This window comes from Magnolia sinica, chromosome 7 (assembly GCF_029962835.1).
Source record: "Magnolia sinica isolate HGM2019 chromosome 7, MsV1, whole genome shotgun sequence".
In the NCBI taxonomy this organism is placed as follows: domain Eukaryota; kingdom Viridiplantae; phylum Streptophyta; class Magnoliopsida; order Magnoliales; family Magnoliaceae; genus Magnolia; species Magnolia sinica.
The window spans coordinates 10907227-10925908 of record NC_080579.1 but is presented as its reverse complement, the minus strand read 5'-3'; the positions used below and the strand labels follow the sequence as shown (position 1 = coordinate 10925908).

General features: G+C 39.9%; 1 protein-coding gene across 1 annotated transcript; it reads right to left on the bottom strand.

Annotated features, from left to right (window-relative positions):
• Positions 1-652: 652 nt before the first annotated feature.
• Positions 653-2896, bottom strand: LOC131251963 (metacaspase-9-like). Its single transcript, XM_058252942.1, has 2 exons — positions 2379-2896; positions 653-1385 (listed from the first exon to the last, which is right to left on the bottom strand). Exons 1-2 carry the CDS (start codon positions 2713-2715, stop codon positions 1018-1020), a joined length of 705 nt encoding a protein of 234 aa, XP_058108925.1. The 5' UTR covers positions 2716-2896; the 3' UTR covers positions 653-1017.
• Between the last annotated feature and the right edge of the window lie 15786 nt (positions 2897-18682).

The following is an 18682-nucleotide window of genomic DNA, read 5'->3' as shown; positions in this document are numbered from 1 at the left end:
ACATACCTCATGATGAGACCCACAGAACTTGCTGACATCAACACACCAGCTAAATCGTTGGTGCATGGTACACCAGCCAATCTGCTTCCCCCGGCCTTGATGTATGTATTATGCATCCACACAGCCTATCCTTTTTCAGATCATTATCCTAAAAATAAAGCAGATCCAATTATCTGGTGTACCATACCATGAGAAACAGTGTTGATTGATTGCCCGTACCGTTAAAAACTTCTCAAGGCCCACCTTAATGTTTCCATGGTGTTTATTTACCATTTAATCTTTTGATAATGTCATATTAGCCATGACGAAGAAAAGAAAAAAAACCAAATATCAGTTTGATCCAAAACTTTTGTGATCCATGTATAATCAATCACCACCGGTTCTTATGGTATGGTGCACCTGACAATTGGATCTGCTTCATTTTTTTAGGGTAGTGCCTTAAAATGATATGGAAAAACGGATGGACACGGTAGATAAAGCATACAAACATCAAGGTGGGCCCGTGGTAACCCCACGGTAATTAGGGCTGCACAGTCTTGGGTGAGGCCAGGGTCTCACCTAATCGGCTCTCATTAGATGTATACTCTACCACAGCCGATACACAGTAGGTACATATTTAGAAATCCAAACAAGCTTTAAGAGAAACTAAATAGACAAGCAAACCTTCAAACACCATTTTCTTTATTTCATACAATAGCTAGACAACGTGTAGACTACCTGCTACACGGTCTGAGAAACCAAGTAGACGTCTTATAACATTCAAACTTTCATACACCTTTCTCCTTATTTCAAACCATACAACAGCCATAAAACGTGCAGACTATCTGCTACACGCTTGGAGAAAATTAGACAGATGACTAATATGCAGACTTTCAAACACGTTTCTCTTTATTCGGTAGAATAGATAGACAAGCGTGCAGACTACCTGCTACACGCTTAGAGAAACAACTAGGTAGACGATTAATATGCAAACCTTTAAACAGCATTTTCTTTATTCCATATAACAGCTACTCGCTGTCAGTCGATCGTCAGGTATTCCAAGAAATTCGCTCTCTGATTATCAGCATTGCAATGGAGGCCCGCATGTTGATTGAAGCTTTTGAGGCGTTCGTTCACATGTCGGAGCAAGTGCTCATTGGAGATAGGGGGTGGGTTCTCGTGCAACGCCGTCTGGATCGCATTGGTAAACGCGCCGTACTCACTTTTGATATCTTCTTTCGGATCCAGGCGTTTCGGTTTCTCGTCTTCCTGGCAGGCGTTGAACAGGATCCTGTTGTTGTCGGTCGTCACCGGATGGATAAATTCAGCGCCATGGGACGATTCCAAGACGAGGGTGAAGCTTGTTTTCTCCGGTAACTGGTTGTCTTCATATCGGAAATCGGTGGCTGGAAGGGAGTTGGTTCACGTTAGTTGAGGTATTATTTCTAACACACGTGGTGTTAGAAATGAGCAGACCTAATCCTTGTGCAACACTTATTGTACGGAAATCCGCTTGCAATTCCAACCCGTACGTACGTTCACCGAGGCACTCTTGTGCAACACCGATTGGACGAAAATCATTATTCCCACGTTTTTCCCCGCATGATCCACTTGATATCCGGATATGCTTCAAATTTGGGCTCAACCCGTAAATTAGATGGAAAAATGGATGGACAGCATAGATGAAACACATACATCATAATGGGGCCCACATAGCACTGACCACCCGCCATTGGCCGGTGGTGGAGGAGTAGCCAGTCCATTTCAAGGTATGCAAATTTCCTGCTAAAGCCTTTCCCATGAAGATCCACATAAGGATTTCGTATGAGGCCCATTGTGATCTTTGTATGAAATCTAACCCGTCCATTTTTAATTTTTCTTAGATATCATTTTAGGACATTATACCAAAAATGAGGAGAATCCAAAATTCAAGTGGGCCATACGAGATGAAACAGTGAGGAAAGAAATGCTTATCGTTGAAACCTTTGTAGGCTCCACCTTGATGTTTATATTCCATCCAAACCGTTTATAAGATCATTTTCACTAAGATGAAATGAAAACACCGAGAACTAAAACCGATACAAAACTTTTGTAGCCATGTGAATGTTTCAATAGTGGTCACTAAATCCTGGCCGTTTCCTCTCATGTGGCCCATTTAATTTTTTGATCCTCCTCATTTTTGGTCTCATGTCCTAAAATGATTTCAAAAAACGGATGGACGGGTTGAATTTATCACAAATATCATAATAGGCCCTATACAGAATCCTTGCACAAGATCTTCCAACGAAAGGCTTTTGTGTGAAATAAGCTTACAATTCTAAGAGTGTCTCGGTGAGTGTAGGTGCGATATAATTCGCAGGATACCATTATACACACACACATAGAGGAACAATTTCTACCTGGAAGGAGTCTTTTATCGCAACAGTAGAGGGCTGGAATGCGGTTGGATTGATGATTCACCGAACCGCTGAAGTAGAAGAACAAGACGTCCCCCTCCCCAGCGTTACTCTTCATGTGATTAAGCTCATTCTGGATGTTTGCCATCGTTGGCTGCGGGATTGGCTGGTTCGGCGAGTCAGGTGTATTGGTCTCGATCAACTTCCTAATGTTTTCAGGAAGGAACCCCAACTTATTAAGAACCTCTTCAATGATTTTCACGTCGTTTTGGCAGCCATACCTCTCGTGTGGGGTTCCGTAGTAGCCGCACCCCACCAAGATGGCTGATTTTTTTCGCATCGGAAAGATTTTTAATTTACTTATTTAAAATCTCGTACGCACCTTCTCTGGTTCCACATCTCTAACAATGGCACCTTATATAGACCATTCTCATTCGGTAAATTACTTAAATGCCCTCCCTACCATCTCCACTAATGATACAGACACTTAGGCAATCCAATAGACTGATGTAGACCATCAACCGTTTGGTCTAACATCCATTTCATGTGCTGCCACGCAAATAGTATACTAATTTGACAATCACAACCCTGCGATCATCAGCCTTTAATATGGACGGCACATAAATCCAATCTACAATTTGATCGATTTATTTATTGGGGTCCACCATAGATTTCTCATCAATGTAAAGAGTCACTGTTCATCCCCATTGTCATCGGTTTGTGCAAAAGCTAATCAAAGTGAGTTACATGTGATTTGAATGGATTTACCTCATGTATTTGGAGATCTTTAGGGATATACGAAGAGGATTCTACAATAGCGCAGCTGGAGCACATCAAGCAACAACACGTAATTCATTAAGTAATCAATTGAAGAATGAGAGTGTAGAAGTGGTTATGGTACAAATGGCAAGATTATAGGCAAGAAGAGTCGAAACGTGTGATACAATTATAGCAACCGTCAGAACATGAGAAACATCCAGATAGCCGGATGGAGATTATAAATAGCAAAGAAATTTAGCAGGAAGATTTATCTCATACCAATCCAATCAAACCCAATATATCTTTCAATTATCCATCATTTACATTCCTTAGTGTAATCATTGTATATTTCTTAGCGTAAACTTTTACTTTTCGCTTGTTGTTTACATTTCATAGTTAATACATAACGTTAATCAAGTAGTTAATAATTTTAGCTGTAATTTGGGTCTACACTCATACACTGGATTCAGTTCTCCATCTAGGAAAGTATTCCACAGCTGCTCTTTACAATTGACTACAAGGTTTCCTTTCCTATTTGTCATTTATCTATACTGAAAAGTCCTTTCCTACGAAATGCAAAGGTGTAACCCATCATTAGAGGACGAACCCTACCATATGAATATCGTCTAATCCTATTTACATACTGAGCAAGTCGCTGAATAGGCAGCCGCTCTCATTCGATCTTGGTCATATACTACGTATTCGCCTATCTTAGCGCTTTAGGTAGTTTATAGTATAGTTGAATTAGGTTTCTTGATTACAGTGATTAGAGTCGAATAATCATTTCTTCTAATTACGAATAGTCCGCATTATGAACTTACCCAATCTAAAATCTAGTTTCCGTTTACAAGATATATCGTCGCTCAGTTTAATTCAGAAATGCTCTGATTAACCAAACTAGCTCTAGGATACTTGTTAGTGGGCCGTTGAACTCCAAACTATAAAAAGACATTTGTCGTGTTGGACTTGACATCCATCGCGAATGTTGAGCTGAGGCGGCATGAAGAATTGCTCAATTTGGAGGCGAAAGGCAGCACATGTGTTATGTGAGGATGGGTTGAAATTATCATGAACTTAAGTTAATTGTTCACCTTCGATCTTTTTCGAAGTTGTGACTTTCAGGGTGTTAGATCGTAACCAAACTTAGGACACTAACATAGAGTAATTTCCTACACGCATTCGTATAGTCGCGATCCCGAATGATGATTGATAATCGTCGAACTGACTTTTGATCATAACCATTGATTGATGCGTCCGATATGCAGGGTGATCAAAGCCTTACATAGATCATCACTTAGAAAAAACTATCATATACAGTAGATTGACTCGTACATCTCCTAGTTGGCTCTAAAAGGCATTAATAACGTCTCATAGGGTTAGAATAATAAGTACATATACATTAGGACCATTTGCACCAAATCTAGCACTATAAATACCCATTTATTCCACTATCCCTCTCCCATATGAATTTACACTAGAAAATGAGAGAAAAAAGAAGAGAAAGGGGGAAAATGGTGGAGCACAGTGGCAATCACATCGTCCAATCCCCGTGCTCGCTGAATCTTGTAAGATCTCGCCTAAGAACTTAATTTCACATCTTCCATGGCTGAAATCCAACAATTTTGGATTGGTTTTCTCACCCCTTGCTAGATAAGAGGTTCCCTTATTGCCCCTTTACCTATTTATTTCATTACCTACATTTTTTAGCCATTAAGGTTAGAAACCCCCTTTCATTTCGTCATTTCTTGGAAACCTTAACTCTAGGGTTAGTTTATTATATGACTTAGGGTCCCGACAATTGATTATGAATGGTTCATACTATTGCAGAAATCGTATTTAGGTGTGGCCCAGTGTGAATGTCATGGTACACCAATTTCGGACCCCAACTCATTGAATCGAGTTGGGGTTTATTCAAATTGAGTTAGGTAAAACCCTTAACCCTCAATTAAAATCTAATTAGATTAGAATTCACACTACTAACGATGAATTTACAGATGAATTAGGGTTTAGAGCAATTTTTTCAAATTTCTAATGCTAGAGCCGCATCTGTATCGAGAATTTTCGACTCTAAGGTGAAGATCTACCCATAAACCTTTATCTGATATTTTAAAATAATTAAATGTGTTTATTTGCTATTTGGCAAATAATATACTCAATTAAATGCTTGAATGATATTAAACTCTTAATATTAGAATTCTTCGATGTCAAATGGTAAGAAATATTAACATAATTAAATTATGTTGATGTAAATTGAACTGCATTAAATTGTACATGTGTTTAATTGGTATACCATTGTGAGGTATTAAATTTTCTTGCGATCATGTTTATGTACTAAATAAATTTAAATTGTTATTGTAGTAAATCGAGCTTCAAAAAATTATTTAAATATGTGGATAGCCCGCTTTAGGGATGTTATCCTAGACGTATACGGCCCACCGAAGTTAAACACGGACAATCGACATTAGTTGGAACTATACGGGATGCTTTGTACTAAATGTTGGTCTACTCATGATCCTCCGTAATTGATCGCATCAGTCTAATAATGGATTGATCATTTTTATGCTTGGTGATTGTATAACATTTAACAGAATATGGGATACCACCATTACCATTAATTTAGTATACTCATAACCATTAGTGCGTTACGATCCCATAAAGACTCATGAGCTGATCATGGTGGTACGAGACACCGTGTTTAAGCTGTCAGCATATGCCGAGGTGACAAGTCTCCACATAGTGACTAATGAGTACTAATTAAGGTGATGGAATGTTGTTCAAACGACCCCCTATCAAATTACCTGGCTGATGGGTCCATGCTAGAGTACAGTTCGAATGACCAGGCGTGAATGGAATTGGATGATGAGCTCTTTCCTCTATATTGATTTAGTTTTGAGTGATAATACCACACCTTTAATTAGATTATTCATACTTGGTGTAGGGTAATGAATCGTATCATATTGATGCCTTAATTTGGATAAGGGACACTGGTGAAGAGCCGTCACATGCCGCAACGAGCTACGTAATCCGAATAATGACTCATGATATAACGACGGTATCCTAGCTTCGTCAACCTGTTGGATGACCTGAGACTAATAATCACTTGGCTAATCATTCATATCCTAGAATAAGTTGTGATTTAACATTGAAGTCGCTTGTGAGGGTTTGTTGGCATTTGCAAAATAGGTGTTAAAATCACTTGTGAGGGGGTGCTGGATTGTAAGGAGTATGCATCATTTCATTATATCATTAATATACCTACCAAGTAGATTAGAAAATTATTTGTTTGTTATCTCATTATTACTTGCACTTGGTTATGTCAATAACATGTGTAACTTTCTTAGTATCAGTGCATTAAAGGTAACATGCTTAAGTGTATTACATGTATGAATATGTATTTGTTGCGAACCTTCTATTCACTAATATATCCTAAGTAACAATCTTGGAGATATTTCTTCATTATATTGGCGTTTAACGCATTCTATTCGACATATGTAAATAACTCAGAAATAGGACCAGTCGATGGTGTGCGTGGGGCGCCTAGTAGATCTTTAGCTTCTTCGCACTTAGTAGTTATTCTTCTGTTCCTATTATAATTATTATGATTCATATAATTCTAATATGAATAGTTACCACTTTTGGAACTGTAACTTTTATGTGTTAGCCATATATTTTTAGATTTTGCTATCTATACCTCATTTTGGTTCCGCTAAGTTAAAATGTGTAACTTTGATTACTTGTGTAAGACCCGTATTCTAGCCCGTACCGTCCCGTAGGCTTTCGTGATCCTCCCGGTAGAATTTCGGCGACCCGCGATCTTTTATTGGCAGTTGCGCGCGACCCCGAGTGGTATCCCTTATTCCAGAGTCAGCTCGACCCGAGACCTATACCCTTGCGACCGCGCAGTCGCTGCGATTCTGACGCCGCGTCTCGCTCGCCGAGGCGATACTCAGGCCAGGAATTGTGGGCCCGCGTTCGGTTCGAGAAAACACTGCGCGTCGCAATTTTCAAGAGAATCTCTAGCCTAAATGTCACATCAATCCATTAATCAAGTTTAAGTACACAGCCTTACTTAGCCATCCCCTTTTCACCAACAAGGCATGGCACCCATTCTTTTTTTTTACCCAAAGTCAACATGCACCATCCCTCTCTCCCATCACCCATCTCTTTCTCACTCCTCTCTCTCTCATCTCTCTCTCATTCTCCAAACAACCCCAAGAGCTCCAACGTCCATGGAGGAGCTTGGTGTGGCCCACTCTCTATCACCCAATCCCACTCTCCAAAATCAATCTCCACCGTTCAAATGCACCATTTGGAGCTCTAGGATGCATTAATGGAAGAAGAGGTCCAAGCAGATCAAAGGTGGGTGCCCTTTCTTCCTCCTTCTCTTTTTTTTTATGTGTGATGTGTGGCCCACTTGGATGGACCCCACCTTGAGGTATGTTTCACCCAAACCGTCCAAATCATGTGGACCCTACCTTATGGTGGTGGAAACACACAAACATCAGATTGATTTAAGAACGGTGGGCCACGCTCATGTGGGACCCACCCTAACCACACGTGGGCCACCTATACGTGGGACCCACCATGATGATTGTGTTATATCCACGTTGTCCAGCGTCCAGGGGACGCTGGACAGGGAGCGGACATGGAGTGTGTGTACTGTTACGGTGGTGAAAAAAAAAAGAAAAAAAGAAAAAGGAAGAGTGCTTTGGGGTGGACTGCTCATGCAGACCCCACCTTGATGTATGTATAAAATCCACGCCGTCCATTTGCCTTCTCAACTTATTTTAGGCGTTGAACCAAAAGATGAGGCTGATCTGACAATCAAGCGGGCCATACCATAGGAAATAATAATGTTTATCGTTAAAATCCGCCTAAATATTTTTATTCGTCAAAAATATGCTACATATCGGGCTTGTTAGGATGGTCTTGGGGTATGGAAGCCAATGAGTGGAGCGGATTTTTCTGATGAGGACCCTACCTGTGAAAATCAGTGAGAAAACGACATTGAAAAAAAAATAAACATCAACTGTAGCAGCAGCGCTGCCACTGTCAGTACGTGCAGGCGCTGCCTGCGGCTGGCGGCGGACGGTCTGGCAAGGCCGCACGGCCCTAGTTGTGGGCCCCACCGTGATGTGTTTCGACCATCAACACCATGAATTTGATGGGTCCCCACAATCCAGATGTCCATCCCAAAAATCAGCCTTATACGGGACTCAGTCTGGCCACACCATATAAAATCATGTGAAAACATGCCTAAACATATAAAATCATTTGGTGGGGCCTACATGAGTTTTAAATGTGATTGAAACTTGGTTTGGACCTCTAAGTTTATGGGACACATATAATGGACGGAGTAGATCTGATTAATGTGGGTCCCACCTAGGATAAAAGAATATATATATATATATATATATATATATATATATATATATATATATATATATATGCATGTATACCTTGACGTCCAGACTCCTGGACGTCCAACGTTAACGTTAAATAGGGAGGCCCCCTTGGCCCCAATTGTGGACCCTACCGTGATGTATGTTCTACATCCATGCCATTCATTTAATAGGTCCCCTTTTATGATGCATTGATTTCAAAAATAAGTCATAAAAAGTTCTCGGATGGCCCACACCATCACCTTTCATGCGGTGGTATGCCAAGCCATATGGAATCAACTGCTGGGGTCCAGATGCAACTTGGACCCACCTGAAACTCAGTTTGGACCCTTAAATTGGTGGGACACACATAATGAACGGGTTGGATTTGTGAACTACATCACGGTGGACCCCAGGACCACATAATCGTACTAAAAGTTTGGTGGCAAATAAATATTACAATGGGCCAAAGGCCCACGTGACCTTATAAACTGGTTGTATGGTAAGTAAACATTGCAGTGGGCCCCTGGCCCATGCCACTTTATCAACAGATTGGATGCAAGTAAACATTTCAATGGGTCCCATGATCGTGTGACCCTATCATCAGGTTGGGAGAAAAATAAATGCTGTAGTGGGCCCCATGTCTGTATGACCTTATCAACAGGTTTGAATGGGAATAAACATTATGGTGGACCCCAGGTCTATATGACCTTATCAACAGGTTGGATGCAAATAAATATTACAGTGGGCCCTAGGCCCATGTGACCCTATGACCAGTTTGGATGGAAAAATAAACATCATGTTGGCCCCAGTTTGGATGGACAGTATGTTGGGCCCTAGGTTGGGTGGAAAGTAAACGTTTTGGTGGGTCTCACTTAAGACCCATTTATGTATGTGTTGTGTCTACAATTGTGGACCTCCATCATGGAATATGTGACTTATCTATACCTTCCATCCCTATGGGACATGTGTTTCATCTGACCGTCCAACCATTCTTGGAAAATGATTTTAAGGTTTGGGACGAAATAAGACAGATTTATTTATCAAGTGGACCATAGTGCACGGTGAGGATTGAACGGCTACCTTTGAAATTCTTGAGATCTTATGATTAGATTGGACGAGAAATAAATGTTATGGCGGGCCTTGGAAATTTTAGTAGTGAAAATCATAATCACCACTTATATTTGAGTGTGGCTCATTTGATATACATGTGGCCATGTGGTGTGGCCCACTTACCATATTTATGGCCCACCTTGTTATATATGAGGTCCCTGTGTTGCGGCCCATTAGATGTATTTGGGGCTCATGGGTCGAGGCCCAATATGATGTATATAAGGCCCTTTTCAATGTGTGATTCCGCCATGATAAATGTATTGTATATCCGCACCATCTACCTGTCTTGATGGCGCAGGGCCCGCTTGCTACATGTGCTGGGCCCGCCTACACTGTACAGGCCCACCATGCTGCGTGTACTTCACCCACACCGTCCACTTGTGCGGCCCGCCTAGATGTTCGTATTTTTGTACCCACCTCATCCATAATGTTGGGATAGTGCTCGACAATGTTTAGTTGGCGCCGATTTACATGGATTTGTTTGTACCAGTGCTGATCATCATACGTGGGCCATGAGTGTAGTGATACACATGTTATACCTACAACTATTGAAATGATTTTTGGTGCAGCCCATATAAAGAGGCTCACCTTGATGTATTAGTGCGGCCCATTGCAACGTATTTCTAGCCTGTATGTCGTAGCCTATTGTGATATATTTTCGACCCATTTATTGAGGCCCGACTTGAATTGTATGAGGCCCATTGGTGCAGCCCAATGATGCGACCCACCGTGATGTGTATATTAGGCCCAATGTATCGACTCACCGTAATGTGTAGGCCCACGTGCTGTATGTGTAAGGCCCACCTGTGATAACTGTTTGAGGCCCACTTGTTGGATATTTGGGCCCACCTTATGTTTGACTCTATGTGGACCACTCCTTGGGAGCAATGTTGGTTAAATGTCCACATTACTGGGCAGTGATGGTTAGATGTCTACATTATGACCCTTCCTTAGGCCTTATCAGGCCCATTCTCATCATTCTCTTCGTGGGTTAACCTAAATAAGTGGGCCCCATTTACGATGGACGGATGGCTCCATGCTACCAGATTTGATATAACCACGGCCGATGGCTAATCTTTATATTATGGTTGATCAGATGTTCATCTATGGACCCAGTCTTGTCTATGTGACCAGTCGTCGGTGTTGATTATCGATGCTGATTGTTGGTGCTAATTATAGATGTAGATTATCGGTATCGATTTGCCGAGGTCGATTGTATTGGCCGGTTCCGATTGTTGAGGCCGATTCTGAGTATCGAATTCGACTGCCAAGGCCGATTGTCGAAACCTATATGATGTATATGTGACCCGTAGTTGAGGGCCATTGTGATATGTATTAAGCCTATGATGCATGGTCCATCTGATGTATTCAAGACCCATGTGGAGGGCCCACATGTCCTGTATTTGGGGCCCATGGGCAAGGCCCATTGTGATATGTATTAGACCCATGAGCAGGGTCCACCTGTTGTGTATATGTGGCCCTTGAGTAAGACCCATTGTGTTGTATATTAGGCCCTTGTGTGAGGCCGTGGGCCCATTATATGTTTGACTCTATGTAGGCCATTCCTTGGGGGTAATGTTGGTTAAATGTCCACATGGTCGAGGTCGATTATCGATGCTTGTTGTGGATACCGGTTATGAGTATGTGGCGGCATAGCATCATGATACATGCCCATACGCATCATCTGCATATTTGTTATGAGAGGTGGTTGATCATTGCATATGTCATTCAGCATGTTGTTATGAGACTCCCTGATAGGTGGAGGTTATCTCACATGAGTACGCGGTATGTGCAGGACTGATGCATGACTGGATTGTATGACTCATGCATCTCGCATTATGATTACTGTATGCCCTAGCGACATCAGGGCCGTAGCCTCCACAGGCATATCGTGGATGGCTAAATAGGACACCGGAAATGTTTGGTTCTAGCATACGGGCGCCATATATGTCCCTGGGTGAAAATCCCTAAACCTCTGTGGCCAGGAAACGCCCCAACGTCCAGACCGAGTGGATACATGAGCGCCCGAGTGCCGAATACCAGGAGGCCGCGTCTCCCACTGTGTCGTGGTCGGTTGGGAGGGGGTGTGGCCTTACTCGCCCGAGGCTAGGGGGCAATACTAGGCTGAGTTTGACCAGCTCGTGAATGGGTCCGCTATCGACGTACCGGATAGGTATTGGCAGACTATTGGTAAGGCGGATAGTGAGGTTTCTTATGCTCACTTGGACTGTGTGGCTGGGAGAGCGGCAGTGCCATTTGGAGTGTACTAAACCCCGGTGATGATCCTAGAGATGAACTGTACTGATATGTGGATTTAGTGAGTAGGAGTTGCATACTCATTCATGCATTCATTCATTCACTATTCACTCGGGTTGGTGGTGCGCAACTATTTGTTACGAGTGCTTTCTCAATGGCCAGGATTTTGGTTGGGGCGCGCGACTAACTTGAGATCAGGAGTTTACCACATTGAGTCTAACTATCCAAATTTAGGTATGGGACTGGTTTGGATAGAAGTCCCTTGTGATGGACCCTATAGCCTGTGATACTACGTACCATCATCCCGACTTCACACTCCAGTATGGTCATTCCATTCGCACCGCATATTGCAGAATATTAATGGCATATGGCATTTTGGGCTATTGAGTCTCTGCATTTATATGGTTTATGGTTTAGGTACGGCTGACACTATTCCTGTTACTCATCAGGAATATATATATTGTATTGTATCCTCTGCATCTGATATTTAGCTATCTATGATTCCTCATTTGCATAGTGGTTCTATATTGCATATTCTGACATTGATTGACTCATGGACTTGTCCGTATTTTCGCTTACTCTGTTATCGTATGATCTTGTCAATATTCCTGCTTACTTTGATAATTCATGATCTTATCAATATATTTCTGCTTATTCCGATATTGTATGATTTATGAATTACCGGTATTTCTGGCCTTATATAATGATGTCATTATGTTGAATACTTGGCACTTACCTTGTACACACTTACACCACCCTCTAAGCTTTCTATAAGCTTATGCACGATAGATGCGTGCAGGTGATGTTAGGTTGCAGTAGTGTTGAGCTTGGAGCATGCAGCGGTCTTCTGGAGCTTGGTTTTTAATTATGTATTTCCTTTCAGCATTGTACCCAAATGATTATATTACTGGATATGTGATGATGATGTTGCCTTTGTGAATTGGGTAATCTTGTGGTTATGCTTATTACGAGTTAAATGTATATACAAAAAAAAATCTCCTTGTAGGACCCTAGGATCGGAATCTGGCGTATGGACGCTAGGAGCCGAGAATGGGGTACTACGGAGGCTGTCAGCACCGGATTCGACAATCGGAATTCCTGTGAATCCGATTTCAGGGTTTGGGGCGTGACAACTTGTGTATGAAATGAATGTGAATCTAAATGAGAACACATGTATATTTTATTAAGTTAACACCCGAAAACTTGGGATCAGAGTCTATATACTCAGGCGTCAATTTTCAGGATGTTACACCACCATTCTCCTTGAATAAATCTAATTATAATCATTAATTCTATGATACTACAAAACTCATGAACCTATCATGGTGGTATGGGTGGGGGTGTATAGCTCGCTCAACTCGACTCGAAAAAGCTCAATTCAACTTAGTTCGAAGCTGAGTTTGAGCAGAGTCAGCTGATTTTTTGAGCTCGAAAATGAGTTCGAGCCGAGTTCGAGTTAGCCCAGCTCGACTTGACTCGAATCGAATCCAGCTCGAATCGAACTCAGATCGAACCAGTTCGGTGACTCAGTTACTTAGATATTGATGTTGCTCACCAAGTGTTTAATGAAATGACTCAGAGAAGTGTGGCTGGTGGCAAGGAAGGTATGTATATGAAACCAACACCCTTTTTTTTCTTGATTTTTATGTTGCCTAGAAGGTGTTTGATAAAATACTTGTAAAACCATTGTTGTTATCTCAAATACAGTGAGATTTTAAAGGTGCAGTGCAGGTGTTTGTTAAAATGCTGCAATGGAGAACTAGGCTTGATCTTGGCTCGAACTAGCCCGAGCTGCAGACTGAACCGAGCCGAGCTGGCTTGTCCGGCTCGAGGACCAAGCCGAGCCGAGTTCGAACTGAGGTCAGTTAGTGGTCAAGCTGAGTCGAGCTGAGTCAAGCTGAGGCCAGCTCGACTCGGTTCGATTCAATGTACACCCCTAGGTATGGGACACCATGTTAGAGTTGTCACCCTACGCCGGGGTGACGAGCCTCCCCATAATGTCCGTGAGCAATGATGAAAATAACTTACCTGCTGTGTGTGATTGATTAAGGTGATGAATCCAAAATAGATCAAGGAACATGGCTGAGGAGCCGTTATGACTACTTTGAGCCTAGTGATCTAGTTGAGACTCGTGATAAAATGGTTGTACTCTAGCTTCCCTAATATGTTGAATGAATAAGATTTAATAACTACATGGATAATCATGCATGTCAATCACATTGGATTAAAATATATTGTTACGATCAGAGTTAAAGTCACATGATGAGGGAGTGTTGACATTTGCAAAATAGTTGTTGAAGTCACTTGTGAGGGACTGCTGGATTGCAAGGTTCATGCATCATTTCATTATAACATTTGTACATAAAATAAGATTATATATGAAGTGTTTGTTTGCCTGCTCTATTATTACTCATGCTGATTAAGTTGATGACATATGCAAGTTAGAATTAATGAAACTACTGAGTTGATCACTCACTCCCACTCTGGAATGGTTTTTTAAAACACTAACCAAACATTATTGTAGATGCATGGGTCATTGAGGCGGTCGCGTTAGAGGACGCGTACATGGACCCAGAGGAGTTCTCCTACTTCCAGTTATTTGGCAGGTAGTTGTATCCGGCTCGTCGCTTAGCTGGATTTAATGGAGATTCTTTTTTTATATAGATTATGATCATGAAACATTTCCTATTTATTTAAAAAATGTATATTGGGCCCTAGTTGTGGACCCCCATACTTTGGATAGATGTACTTTGTATATTTTAGCCTGTTGCTTGTTTTAGACACATTTATTTCAAAGTATATTTTGTTGTTTAGCTTAGTTCTATAATTTCTTAGAAGGTTAAAAGTATAGTTAAATCATACTTCCACCAAGCATAAGTGACGTGTGGAATATTTGTAATCGAGTTTGTGCTCGACCCCTGAAATTTGAGGGGTCATAAGTTGGTATCAGAGCATGGATTTAGAATTAAACTAGACCATGGGCTATGGAATTTCCATATTATGTTCATTGATGTAGTTAGGACCATGGGCTGTGGAATTCGAGTTTGTAACATTAGACATTAGGAGTGAACTTCCAATTGTTTGGAAAGTTTTAAACTCGAACTTAGAAATAAAAAACTCAAGAATGCCTTGGTTAGTTATTTTTGCATATAAGGTATTAGAGTACGTGTAATTTTGACTTGGAACGAGTTGATTTGATAGGTTCTAGCCCTAGGAAGTAGATTTTCAAACTTGTTTTAAATAATGTTAAATAAGCTACTTGTAAGTGCTTATATGTTTATGTTGAGTGTCAAATATTGCATATTTTCCTCCATTTATATCTTAGTTTTATGAACATGATACTACTTAATAGTATATTTTATACATGTTTGCATTGTAAGGTGGGTTTAAGAGCTTAGATTGAAAAGAATGTTAAAAGCATGGATTTGATGCTCAAGAATCACCAAGTAAAAGAATGGACATTTAGAGACCAAGATTGAAGATTTCAAGACTCCAAGAGTCAAGAAAACCAAGTGAAAAATGAAAAAAGTGCAGAAATTAGTGCAGAAATTCACAGGATCTGAGCTTAGATTCATCGAACTAGTTTCGATGAATCGAAGTCAGTCTTTGATGAATCGAATCCAGTCTTAGATGACATCGAAGAATTATAGGAAAATCAAGTTTAGTTGCTGGACAAATTGGATGTAGTCTTTGATGACATCGAAACCAGTTCGATGAATCGAAGTCACTCTTAGATGACATCAAAGGCTGCTCGTTGTCATTGAAGGGCTTATGCGGAGCCTACGCGGAATGAGAAATTTTGAGGTGGTTTTTAGATTTTTCAAACCAGTTTGAAAGAGGGAGTTCCCCACTTATAAATAGGGCTTCCCACGGCATTCCTAAGCATTATTCAGAGCATTTAAGGGCAAGATCTAGGATTTTTAGATCTTTACAAGTTCTTTTTAGATTTTTATTAATTTATTTTCTTGCTTTCTTGTTGCTTTTCTATTTTACAATTTAGTTATGTTTTTTTAGTTCCTTCTAGCCCAAGCTAGAAGGGAAGTACATTGGTTTAATGATTCTTTAAGTTATGATGATTGATTATTTTTAATGATGAGATGAATGGTGTATGCATGTTATTAATTATTTAGGTTTAGGTTTTTTATCCTCATATGAGATCCATATTGATGGATAAGCTTAACCTAGATCAATTAGATTTCTTAGATGGGAGATGTTCTCAACCTGCTACATTTCTTTGATTCATTATCTCATAGATATCGAACGCTTAAAATCACTGGTGCTTGAGAATATATGTTAATGATGTTAATCGATGATTTTTTAATATTTTATATCAGTTATTAAAAATATTTAACTGTTTTATTTTCCGATTAGGCCAACCGTAGTGCTCGGATCCTAATTGTGATTATCAAAATCAACATGATTTATGGGTTGTTAACCTATATGTAGAATTTTGAAGTTGAGTGTTGTTTTTAATTTAATCGAATTCCATTTAAAAGTCATAAATTCAAAACTCTCGAAATCAGATCATTCGTTTAGTTTTCATTACTTAGTTTTGCATTTGATTTTTTCATTCTCATAAATTATCTCCATGTGGGATCAACCTTGTATTCACAAGATATTACTTACGAACATCTGTACTTAGAGGCAAGCAATCAGTTTAATACACATCAGGTTGTCAAATTTTATAAGACAAAAGATACACAATGATACCGGTCAAATCGCATGTATGGTTAAATTGCAACTACACTTTATCTCATGAAGGTCAACTCAAGATCGACTTATCATCTCAAGACATCGCTCAATTTTAAGATTATCAAGATTAGAAGATATCTATATTTGTCAACCAACAAGTGATATAACCTTAGAAAGACTTTAGGTTAGGTGCTTTAAAAAAATTGTTTATTTTGGGTTATTTATGATGTAATTGGTCTGGAGTTTAGCCAGTCTAACTTCAGGTTCGGCCAACCTAACTTCAAGTTCGAGCTAAATTTCATATTTAAATATTCAAAAAATCTATTGCAAATTTAGCCAACCTTCCTTTAGGTTTAGCTAGCCTAACTTGAAGTTCAGTCAGCCAGAGTGCAGTTTGGGTCAAATTCCAGAAAAGGATTCTCAGATTTTTGAGAGAATTCAGCAGCCGAATGGGGAATTCGGCCAACTGAATTTTCCCTTGGGCCAGTCGAATTTTGAATAAAACTAATCCTTCATAATCCAATAGCCGTTGAATGGAATCGTTTGGAATCTGGCCAGCCGAACTTATTCTTCAGCTAGTCGACTTTCCAAATCCTTTGTCTGTAAATAGGGACCTTCTCTTATTATAAATCACAACGAAAAATTACTATAAACCTTTTGCAACTAAGAGAGAAGCTCAGGTCCTCGTCAAGCTAATTGTACGGTATTTATAATTTTATTTAATTTTATTCAATTCCCTTTTTAAGCTAATTTCAATTACATTCTAGAGAGTAGTCCATACTCCACTTGAGAATTAAGAGAATTAAATCTGTAGCATTACGGCTTTCATTTTTTGAAATAGTTTAGAACCCTATACTCTTTCTGGTTGAGCGAATATTGGCTCATCTACATTTAAGAAAGAAGATATTTAATACAAGCTTCGACTGCATCTTCAAATCTATATTTGAAGATAGGTACACTGTTTACTTTATTTCATTTAGATTTTTCTGAGATAGCCTGTGAAAATCTCAGTGGGTTGATTTGTGATAGCCTGTGAAAATAAGAAAATGAGTTTGATTATAATAGCCCATGAAAATCATAAGAACTATATAAGGTTGTTAAGGTAAACCTGTGAAAACCTTGAAGTAGTGAAAGCCAAAATTACAAGGGTAGTAATCTTGGGAGTGGAGTAGGTGCAGGTTTTAAGCTCCGAACCACTATAACCTCTTGTGTCTTGTAGTGAATGCTTATTTCATTTTAGTGGTGAATGTTATTTATTTCATTCCTTATAATAAATATTGTATTTATTTTATCTTCTCTTGCTAGTTTGAAAGATTAATTTTAAAGACATTCATGAAATAAGGTTATCATGCCTAAAATTTTAGGTGAAGGTTGTCCTACGAATTATTTGGAATTAAAGTTTCAATACTTGGGTAATTGAAATCATATAGTCCAATTTTATTTTTATTATTTGTATTGTCCTATCCATTCCCACCCACTACCCCCACCCCCCCGGTCTCTAAGACATCGATAGCTCGTCTTTTCATTACCTCTTTTACTTACATCAGTAGATAAGTAACTTATTGCAGACAAGCAGGTTCAATTTGTGATTAGTTATAGGTAAACACTTGTTTGAAGTTACTTAGTTACTTCAATAAATATTTCCATCTCTCCCACCTTTCCTATGTTGTTGAAGAGGAAATCAATAAGCAAGGAAGAAATAGAGGGTTGATAAGCAGGTTGTTTGTTGGATAAGTAAAGGTAAGATTCACTACTTAGGTTTAAAGTGGCTTGTTTTGAATAACTTACAATCCAAACACTCCTTTTTAGGTAGAACTTCAAGTGGTGTGTGTTGGAGGAGTGACCCGGGCTTAATAGGAGCCCAATTGGGAGTGTAAAACCCAAAAAAAAAAAAAAAAAAAAAAAAAAAAATTGCATTTTGGCCAGCAACCGGAAATTTTAGAATTTGGATAGATTACGGCGGCGCGCAAAGAGGACAAACAGCGACGACATCACCACCGAGTTTTTCAAAAAAGTGGAGATAGTGGCACCGCCAGCACTATGGCGCCACTGCCAGTAATGGATTTTTGGGCAATGGTTGACAGTGCCATCGTCATGACCATTTGC

Bases quoted from the DNA above. Each gene is read 5' to 3' on its own strand.
- LOC131251963 (XM_058252942.1), bottom strand. From the start codon at position 2,715: ATGCGAAAAAAATCAGCCATCTTGGTGGGGTGCGGCTACTACGGAACC. The intron at 1,386-2,378 runs GTAGAAATTGTT...ACTCCCTTCCAG, and splicing joins CGATAAAAGACTCCTTCCAG to CCACCGATTTCCGATATGAA.